Source organism: Cuculus canorus, chromosome 32, assembly GCF_017976375.1.
Source record: "Cuculus canorus isolate bCucCan1 chromosome 32, bCucCan1.pri, whole genome shotgun sequence".
Classification (NCBI taxonomy): Eukaryota; Metazoa; Chordata; class Aves; order Cuculiformes; family Cuculidae; genus Cuculus; species Cuculus canorus.
The window spans coordinates 561,959-572,085 of NC_071432.1; the positions used below are offsets into that span (position 1 = coordinate 561,959).

Below are 10,127 nucleotides of genomic sequence, written 5' to 3' on the forward strand. Positions count from 1 at the left end.
CTGGGAGGGGGTCCATATGGACTCTATAGGGCTGTGACGGGGTCCATATGGACTCTATAGCACTGTGAGGGGGTCCATATGGACTCTATAGGGCTGGGAGGGGGTCCATATGGCCTCTATAGGGCTGGGAGGGGGTCCATATGGCCTCTATAGGGTTGGGGGGAGGTCCATATGGCCTCTATAGGGCTGTGGGGGGGTCCATATGGCCTCTATAGGGTTGGGAGGGGGATCCATATGGCCTCTATAGGGCTGGGAGGGGGTCCATATGGCCTCTATAGGGCTGGGAGGGGGATCCATATGGCCTCTATAGGGTTGGGAGGGGGATCCATATGGCCTCTATAGGGCTGGGAGGGGGATCCATATGGCCTCTGTAGGGTTGGGAGGGGGTCTATATGGCCTCTATAGGGCTGGGAGGAGGTCCATATGGCCTCTGTAGGGTTGGGAGGGGGTCTATATGGCCTCTATAGGGCTGGGAGGAGGTCCATATGGCCTCTGTAGGGTCCAAAAGGTCTCTATGGCTCCTATAGGACCTGGGGGTGAGGTCCATATGGATCTATAGGGGCCTGTATGGCTTCTATACAGCTGGAGGATCCATACGGCCCCTATAGATTCTGGAGGAGGAGAGGCCCCTATAGGGTTGGAGAAACTCTGTAGGACTCCTATAGTGCCCGGGGGGGGTCCATATGATTCCTATAGGACCTGGAGATCCCCTATGGATCCTATAGGCCTTGGGGGGGACATATCCATATGGCTCCTATAGGGCTGGGAGGAGAAAAATAGCCTTTATAGGGCCTGGGGGGGATCCATACGGCCTCTATAGGGCCTGGGGAAGGGGGGGAGGTTCCTATAGGGTTTGGGTGGGAGGGGCCATATGGATCCTATACGTCCCTGGGGGGGTGGTTGGTGCCATCAGGAGCCCTTGTCCTTGGAGGGAGACCTGGAAGAGAGAGAGACCCCAGGGCTGAGGGCGGCGCCTATGGATCCCGTACAGCCCAGGGGGGCCCTATGGATCCCGTACAGCCCTATGGATCCCGTACAGCCCAGGGGTCCCTATGGATCCCGTACAGCCCTATGAATCCCGTACAGCCCAGGGGGTCCCTATGGATCCCATACAGCCCAGGGGGTCCCTATGGATCCCGTACAGCCCTATGAATCCCGTACAGCCCAGGGGGTCCCTATGGATCCCATACAGCCCAGGGGGTCCCTATGGATCCCGTACAGCCCTATGAATCCCGTACAGCCCAGGGGGTCCCTATGGATCCCATACAGACCTATGGATCCCGTACAGCCCAGGGGGTCCCTACGGATCCCATACAGCCCAGAGGGTCCCTATGGATCCCGTACAGCCCAGGGGGTCCCTATGGATCCCGTACAGCCCTATGGATCCCGTACAGCCCAGGGGGTCCCTATGGATCCCATACAGCCCAGGGGGTCCCTATGGATCCCATACAGACCTATGGATCCCGTACAGCCCCGGGGGTCCCTATGGATCCCGTACAGCCCAGGGGGTCCCTATGGGTCCCATACAGCCCTATGGATCCCGTACAGCCCAGGGGGTCCCTACGGATCCCATACAGCCCAGGGGGTCCCTATGGGTCCCATACAGCCCTATGGATCCCGTACAGCCCAGGGGGTCCCTACGGATCCCATACAGCCCAGGGGGTCCCTATGGATCCCATACAGCCCAGGGTGTCCCTATGGATCCCATACAGCCCTAGGGTGTCCCTATGGATCCCGTACAGCCCAGGGTGTCCCTATGGATTCCATACAGCCCAGGGGATCCCTATGGATCCCATACAGCCCAGGGGGTCCCTATGGATCCCATACAGCCCAGAGGGTCCCTATGGATCCCGTACAGCCCAGGGGGTCCCTATGGATCCCATACAGCCCCGGGGGTCCCTATGGATCCCATACAGCCCTATGGATCCCGTACAGCCCAGGGGGTCCCTATGGATCCCATACAGCCCTATGGATCCCGTACAGCCCAGGGTGTCCCTATGGATCCCATACAGCCCACAGGGATTCCCTATGGATCAATTTCCACCCCCCCACTCCCCCCCCCCAGTGTTAATTAGGGTTAATGAGGCCCCAGGACCCATTAACGAGCTTTAATGGGTTCCCCACCACCACGCGGCGACGCCCCCGAGGGGAGGGGAGGGCCCAAAGGGAGGGGGCGTGGCCACGTCAAGCCCCGCCCCTCAGTACATTCACTGAGTCCTTGACCTGCTTTCAAGGGAGGGGGCGTGGCTACCGTAAACCCCGCCCCCTCACCTCACGCATTGCTTTTAGCCCATGGGGGGCGTGGCCACCCCAAACCCCCTTGAATGGAGCCGAGGGAGGGGGCGTGGCCTCCTTAAGCCCCGCCTATTACCCCCATTTATTAAGTGCTGGGTTACCCTTTTTACTGGAGCCAATGGGGTTCAAGGAGGGGGCGTGGCCTCCCCAAGCTCCACCCCCCCATATTCACTGCTTGGAGACCCTGAAGGGGGCGTGGCCACCACAGGCTCCACCTAAACGGCCAGGAAAGGGGGCGTGGCCTCCTCACCCCCCCCTTTCACTGCTTGGGGGCCCTGGAGGGGGCGTGGCCACCACAGGGCCCACTCAGTGAGTGAGGGGGCGTGGCCTTTTATAGTGCCATCCCTCCTTACTCCCTGATTTGTGGGGTCGTGCAGGGGGCGTGGTCTCACCAAAGCCACACCCTCTCTTCCTTATTCCCTGCTTTGTGGGGTCTTGCAGGGGGCGTGGTCTCAAAGCCACACCCCCTCTCCTCATTCAGTTTTGGGTGCTCGAAAGGGGCGTGGCCTCCTCAAAGCCACACCCCTCCCCTCCTTCACTGTTTTGTGGGGGCCTGCAGGGGGCGTGGCCTCCTCAAAGCCACACCCCCCTCTCCCTCCTTCACTTTGTGGGGCCCTGCAGGGGGTGCGACCTCCTCAAAGCCACACCCCCTCCCCTACTCAGGGGCTTAAGGGGGCGTGGCCTCCTCAAAGCCACACCCCCTACTCAGGGCCTTGAGAGGGGGGCGTGGCCTCCCCAAAGCCACACACACCCCCTCATTCCCTGCTTTGGGGGGGGGAGTGGGTGGGCCTGAAGGGGGGTGGGCGTGGCCTCCTTACAGAGGGGGCGTGGCCTTGTCTAGCCCCGCCCCTACTGACTTGGCGTCTCCGTTGGGGTCGGCGTTGGGCCGCGGGGAGCGCGGCCGCCCGTACAGGTAAACGGCCGCCAAGACCATAGCGGTTCCGGCCAAGAAAGGGCCTCGTGGGCGAAAGCCAAAGAGGTGAACGGACGCCACGGTCGAAGCCAAAATGGAAAGCGCCGTCGCGAAGCCTTTCAAGATGTTATCGGCGTAACGGACCACCACCGCCACCAGGAGACCGCCGGCCGCTTGGTTCACCACCACCGCCCAGACGGCGGGGTTGTAGCCGTAGAAGAACCCCAAAGCGGCTACCGAAGAGCCTTCGGCCGCCATCATGGCCGCCAAACCGATGGCCGTTCCGACGGCGCCGAGTTGGACGTTCCGGAGCCAAATGGAACCACCTTTGGTCTTCAAAAGGCGTTCGAAGTAGACGCCGGCGAAGCCCGAAGAGAGGCACGAAGCGGCCACGGCCGCTAAACCCAGAGCGTAGCTTTGAGGAGGACCTTCCGAAGGCGCCGTCGCCGTCAGCGGCCGCGTCTGCTCGGCCTGGACCAAAGCGACGCCGGCGAAGAGCAGCGCCAACGAGAACCACTGGAGCCGCGAGAGCGACGTGCCGAGGAGCAGCACCGAGAAGAGAGCCGTGGTGAGGATCTTCAGCTGGTACGTCACCTGCGAGACGACGGCGCCGTGAGGTGGGGGCACCGCCACGAGGATGGGGTCATCGCCGTGGGGATGGGGGCGTCGGGATGGGGATGTTGGGATGGGGACACCGCCACGAGGATGGGGTCATCGCCGTGGGGATGGGGGCGTCGGGATGGGGGCGTCACCACGAGGATGGGGACGTCGGGATGGGGACGTCACCACGAGGATGGGGTCATCGCCGTGGGGATGGGGACGTCGGGATGGGGACGTTGGGATGGGGACATCACCACGAGGATGGGGTCATCGCCGTGGGGATGGGGATGTCAGGATGGGGACATCGGGATGGGGACACCACCATGGAGATGGGGACGTCAGGATGGGGACATTGGGATGAGGACACCACCACGAGGATGGGGTCACCGCCATGGGGATGAGGACATCGGGATAGGGACACCACCAAGAGGATGTCGGGATGGGGACATCACCACAAGGATGTGGTCATCGCTGTGGGGATGGGGACATCGGGATGGGGACACCACCACGAGGATGTGGTCATCACAATGGGGACATCGCCACGAGGACGTGGTCATCACTGTGGGGATGAGGACGTCAGGATGGGGACATCGGGAAGGGGACGTCAGGATGGGGACACCACCACGAGGATGTGGTCATCGCCGTGGGGATGGGGACATCGGGATGGGGACATCACCACGAGGATGGGGTCACCACCATGGGGATGAGGACATCGGGATGGGGACACCACCACGAGGATGGGGTCATCGCCGTGGGGATGGGGACGTCGGGATGGGGACATCACTACGAGGATGTGGTCATCGCCGTGGGGATGGGGACGTCGGGATGGGGACACCACCACGAGGATGGGGTCATCACCGTGGGGATGGGGACACCACCACGAGGATGGGGTCATCGCTGTGGGGATGGGGACGTCGGGATGGGGACGTCGGGATGGGGACACCACCGTAGAGATGGGGACGTCGGGATGGGGACATCAGGATGGGGACATCACCACAAGGATGTGGTCATCCCTGAAGGGTTGAGGACATCAGGATGGGGACACCACCACGAGGATGGGGTCATCGCTGTGGGGATGGGGACGTCGGGATGGGGACGTCGGGATGGGGACACCACCGTAGAGATGGGGACGTCGGGATGGGGACATCACCACAAGGATGTGGTCATCCCTGAAGGGTTGAGGACATCAGGATGGGGACATTGGGATGGGGACACCACCGTGGAGATGGGGACGTCAGGATGGGGACATTGGGATGAGGACATCACCACGAGGATGTGGTCATCGCTGTGGGGATGATGACGTCAGGATGGGGACATTGGGATGGGGACACCTCCATAAGGATATGGTCACCACCGTGGGGATGAGGACATCGGGATGGGGACACCACGACGAGGATGTGGTCATTGCTGTGGGGATGAGGACATCAGGATGGGGACGTTGGGATGGGGACACCACCACGAGGATGTGGTCATCGCTGTGGGGATGATGACGTCAGGATGGGGACATTGGGATGAGGACATCACCACAAGGATTTGGTCATCGCTGTGGGGTCGAGGACATCAGGATGGGGACATCGGGATGGGGACACCACCACGAGGATGTGGTCACCATTGTGGGGTTGAGGACATCGGGATGGGGACATCACCATGAGGATGCGGTCATTGCTGTGTGGATGAGGACGTCGGGATGGGGACATCAGGATGGGGACATCGGGATGGGGACACCACCACAAGAATGTGGTCACCACCGTGGGAATGAGGACATCGGGATGGGGACGTCGGGATGGGGACACCACCACGAGGATGTGGTCATCGCTGTGGGGATGAGGACATCAGGATGGGGACATTGGGATGGGGACACCACCACAAGGACGTGGTCATCACTGTGTGAATGAGGATATCGGGATGGGGACATTGGGATGGGGACACCACCATGAGGATGTGGTCATCGCCATGGGGATGGGGACATCAGGATGGGGACATCGGGATGAGGACGTCGGGACGGGGACACCACCACAAGGATGTGGTCATCACAATGGGGACATCACCATGAGAACGTGGTCACCACTGTGGGGTTGAGGATGTCGGGATGGGGACACCACCACAAGGACGTGGTCATCGCTGTGGGGATGATGACGTCAGGATGGGGACATCGGGATGAGGACACCACCACGAAGTGTCCCCATGGTCCTCAACGGTCCCTCTGTGCCCCCAAGAGCCCCTGCGGTCCCCAAGTGTCCCCGAGGGTCCCACCTGGAAGGTGGCGGCGGGGAGGTTGGAGATGGCCACGTACTGGAGGTTGTTCTGGAGAGTGTAGATGAGGGAGGGGACGGCCAAGCGCAGAGTGTCCCCTCCCTGACCCTGCAGTGTCCCCAACGTCTGCCGCACGCTTCCTGCGGGGACACGAGGACGTCACCCCCGGTCCCACCCCCCCAAAGGCCACCGCCGCTCCCCTCGACGTGTCCCCAAATGTCCCAAAAGAGCCTTTCCCTGTGTCCCACTGTCCCCAAATGTCCCCAAAGGGCCTTTCCCTGTGTCCCACTGTCCCCAAATGTCCCCAAAGGCCCTTTTCCCGTGTCCCACTGTCCCCAAAGGCCCTTTCCCTGTGTCCCACTGTCCCCAAATGTCCCCAAAGGCCCTTTTCCCGTGTCCCACTGTCCCCAAAGGCCCTTTCCCTGTGTCCCACTGTCCCCAAATGTCCCCAAAGGCCCTTTTCCCGTGTCCCTCTGTCTCCAAATGTCCCTTTCTCTGTGTCCCAGTGTCCCCCAATGTCCCCAATGTCCCTTTCCCTGTGTCCCGCTGTCCCCAAACGTCCCCAAAGACCCTTTCCCTGTGTCCCACTGTCCCCAAACGTCCCCAATGTCCCTTTTCCTGTGTCCCAGTGTCCCCAAAGTCCCTTTCCATGTCCCCAGACATCCCTTTCCCCGTGTCCCGGTGTCCCCAAATGTCCCTTTTCCTTGTCCCACTGTTCCCAAACATCCCAAATGTCCCTTTCCCTGTGTCCCAGTGTCCCCCAATGTCCCCAAATATCCCTTTCTCTGTGTCCCACTGTCCCCAAACGTCCCCAAAGGCCTTTTTCCCGTGTCCCTCTGTCCCCAAATGTCCCTTTCTCTGTGTCCCACTGTCCCCAAACATCCCCAAAGGCCCTTTCCCTGTGTCCCACTGTCCCCAAATGTCCTCAGTGTCCCTTTTCCTGCATCCCAGTGTCCCCAAACGTCCCTTTCTCTGTGTCCCAGTGTCCCCAAATGTCCCTTTTCCCATCTCCCACTGTCCCCAAACATCCCCAATGTCCCCAATATCCCTTTCCCTGTGTCCCAGTGTCCCCAAATGTCCCCAATGTCCCTTTTCCTGCGTCCCAATGTCCCCAATATCCCTTTTCCTCTGTCCCACTGTCCCCAAAGTCCCTTTCCATGTCCCCAAACATCTCTTTCCCCGTGTCCCGATGTCCCCAATGTCCCTTTTCCTGCATCCCGGTGTCCCCAAACGCCCCCAAACCTCCCTTTTCCTGCATCCCGGTGTCCCCAAGTGTCCCTTTCACGGTGTCCCGGTGTCCCCAAACGCCCCCAAATGTCCCTTTTCCCGCATCCCACTGTCCCCAAACATCCAAAATGTCCCTTTTCCCACATCCCACTGTCCCCAAACGTCCCCAAACGTCCCTTTTCCCACATCCCGGTGTCCCTAAACGTCCCCAAACCTCCTTTTTCCCACATCCCGGTGTCCCCAAACGTCCCAAATGTCCCTTTTCCCACATCCCACTGTCCCCAAACACCCCAAACGTCCCTTTTCCCGCATCCCACTGTCCCCAAACGCCCCCAAACCTCCCTTTTCCCACATCCCGGTGTCCCCAAACGCCCCCAAATGTCCCTTTTCCCACATCCCGGTGTCCCCAAACGTCCCCAAATGTCCCTTTTCCCGCATCCCGGTGTCCCCAAACGTCCCAAATGTCCCTTTTCCCACATCCCACTGTCCCCAAACGCCCCCAAATATCCCTTTTCCCACATCCTGGTGTCCCCAACGTCCCTTTTCCCACATCCCGGTGTCCCCAAACGCCCCCAAATGTCCCTTTTCCCGCATCCCGGTGTCCCCAAACGCCCCCAAACCTCCCTTTTCCCGCATCCCGGTGTCCCCAAATGTCCCTTTTCCCGCATCCCGGTGTCCCCAAGCGTCCCTTTCCCGGTGTCCGGGTCTCACCGCGGTGTTGGAGGAGGAGGAGGAGGAGACAGGCGCTGCCCTTGATGGCCTCGGCGAGGACGACGGCGGTGCTGGGCAGGAAGCGAGCGCCGGGCGCCGTACGGACGTAGCGGATACTCAGCACCAGAGAGGCGTTCTGCACCACCAGAACCCCCAAACTGCCGAACTTCACCCGACGAGACACTTGGGGGGCAGGAAAAAAAACAGAGGGATCAGTGGGGCTGCCCCATAGCGTCACCCGCGGCCACCAAAGAGTCAAATGGCCACCAAAGAGCCACTCTTGGCCACCAAATGGCCACCAAAGAGCCTCCTCGGAGCACCTTCTGCACTCTCAGGATGTCCAATGTCACCCCATAGCGGGTGGAAAATAGGGGAGCAGTGGGGCTGCCCCATAGCGTGATCCACGGCCACCAAAGAGCCACTTTTGGCAACCAAATGGCCACCAAAGAGTCACCTGTGGCCACCAAAATGGCCACCAAAGGGCCTCCTCGGAGCACCTTCTGAACTCTCAGGATGCCCAATGTCACCCCATAGCGGGTGGGAAATAGGGGAGCAGTGGGGCTGCCCCATAGCGTGACCCACGGACACCAAATGGCCACTTTTGGCCACCAAAGAGCCACTCTTGGCCACCAAACGGCCACCAAAGGGCCTCCTCGGAGCACCTTCTGCACTCTCAGGATGCCCAATGTCACCCCATAGTGGGTGGGAAATAGGGGAGCAGTGGGGCTGCCCCATAGCGTGACCCACGGACACCAAACGGCCACTTTTGGCCATCAAAGAGCCACTCTTGGCCACCAAATGGCCACCAAAGAGTCAAATGGTCACCAAAGAGCCACCAAATGGCCACCAAAGGGCCTCCTCGGAGCACCTTCTGCACCCTCAGGATGCCCAATGTCACCCCATAGCGGGTGGGAAATAGGGGAGCAGTGGGGCTGCCCCATAGCGTCACCCACGGCCACCAAAGAGCCACTTTTGGCAACCAAATGGCCACCAAAGAGTCACCAAATGGTCACCAAAGAGTCAAATGGTCACCAAAGAGCCACCAAATGGCCACCAAAGAGCCTCCTCGGAGCACCTTCTGAACTCTCAGGATGCCCAATGTCACCCCATAGCGGGTGGGAAAGGGGGGAATCAGTGGGGCTGCCCCATAGCGTGACCCACGGCCACCAAATAGGGGCACCGCCCCTCTATCTGCCCCACAGCCCCCCTATCTGCCCCCCATCCTGCCCCATAACCCCCTATGGCCCCTAATCCTGCCTCACAGTCCCCCTGTCACCCCCTATCCTGCCCCACAGCCCCCCTGTCACCCCCCATCCTGCCCCATACCCCTCCTGTCGCCCCCTATCCTGCCCCATAGCCCCCCTATCTGCCCCACAGCCCCCTATTGCCTCCCATCCTGACCCACAGCCCCCTTATCGGCCCCATAACCCCTCTATCTGCCCCACAGCCCCTCCATCCGCCCCACAGCCCCTCCATCCGCCCCACAGCCCCTCCATCCGCCCCACAGCCCCTCTACCTGCCCCACAGCCCCCCTATCCGCCCCACAGCCCCCCTATTGCCTCCCATCCTGCCCCATAGCCCCCTTATCTGCCCCATAGCTCCCTATCGCCCCCCATCCTGCCCCATAGCCCCTCTATCTGCCCCACAGCCCCCCTATCCGCCCCACAGCCCCTCTATCCGCCCCACAGCCCCTCTATCCGCCCCATAGCCCGCCCCACAGCCCCTCTTCCCTCCCCACAGCCCCTCTTCCCGCCCCATCGCGCCCCACATTCCACCCCCCAGCCTCTCACCCGCCGCGGGGCCGGTGTCGCCGCCCCCTCCCGCCGCTGCCATGGTGGCACCAGCCCGGCCGCGTCGCGGCACTTCCGCATCGCGCGTCACTTCCGGCAGCGCGCGGGGTCCCGCCCCGTCCGCCCAATCAACGCCGTTTCTGGCGGAGGCCACGCCCCCTTCCCGCCTTCCCGCCTGATCCCCGTGGCAACACCCCTCCTTGTCACGTGAACCAATCAGCGCCCCCGCTGTCTTCCCTTCCCGCCCAATCGCCTTGTCCCCGCCCTTTAACCAATCAGAGCCCGCTTCATCCTTTTTACCCCGCCCCTTTTCCCCTATTAACCAACCAGCGCTGGCC

General features: G+C 61.5%; 1 protein-coding gene across 2 annotated transcripts; it reads right to left on the bottom strand.

Moving 5' to 3' along the window:
* Positions 1-484: 484 nt before the first annotated feature.
* On the bottom strand, positions 485-9,906 carry SLC35A2 (solute carrier family 35 member A2). Of its 2 annotated transcripts, XM_054052229.1 has the most exons (5): positions 9,790-9,906; positions 8,000-8,182; positions 6,062-6,201; positions 3,153-3,802; positions 485-937 (listed from the first exon to the last, which is right to left on the bottom strand). In XM_054052229.1, exons 1-5 carry the CDS (start codon positions 9,830-9,832, stop codon positions 910-912), a joined length of 1,044 nt encoding a protein of 347 aa, XP_053908204.1. In that variant the 5' UTR covers positions 9,833-9,906; the 3' UTR covers positions 485-909. The 2 variants fall into 2 exon arrangements, with proteins under 2 accessions (XP_053908204.1, XP_053908203.1); XM_054052228.1 differs by lacking the exon at positions 485-937 and having other exon boundaries at positions 2,755-3,802.
* Between the last annotated feature and the right edge of the window lie 221 nt (positions 9,907-10,127).

Coding starts and splice junctions, on each gene's coding strand:
- SLC35A2 (XM_054052228.1), bottom strand. CDS start 9,832: ATGGCAGCGGCGGGAGGGGGCGGCGACACCGGCCCCGCGGCGG. Junction 6,202..7,999: donor CCTCCTCCTCCAACACCGCG/GTGAGACCCGGA, acceptor GTGTCCCCGCAG/GAAGCGTGCGGCAGACGTTG. Junction 3,803..6,061: donor TCCCCGCCGCCACCTTCCAG/GTGGGACCCTCG, acceptor GTCGTCTCGCAG/GTGACGTACCAGCTGAAGAT.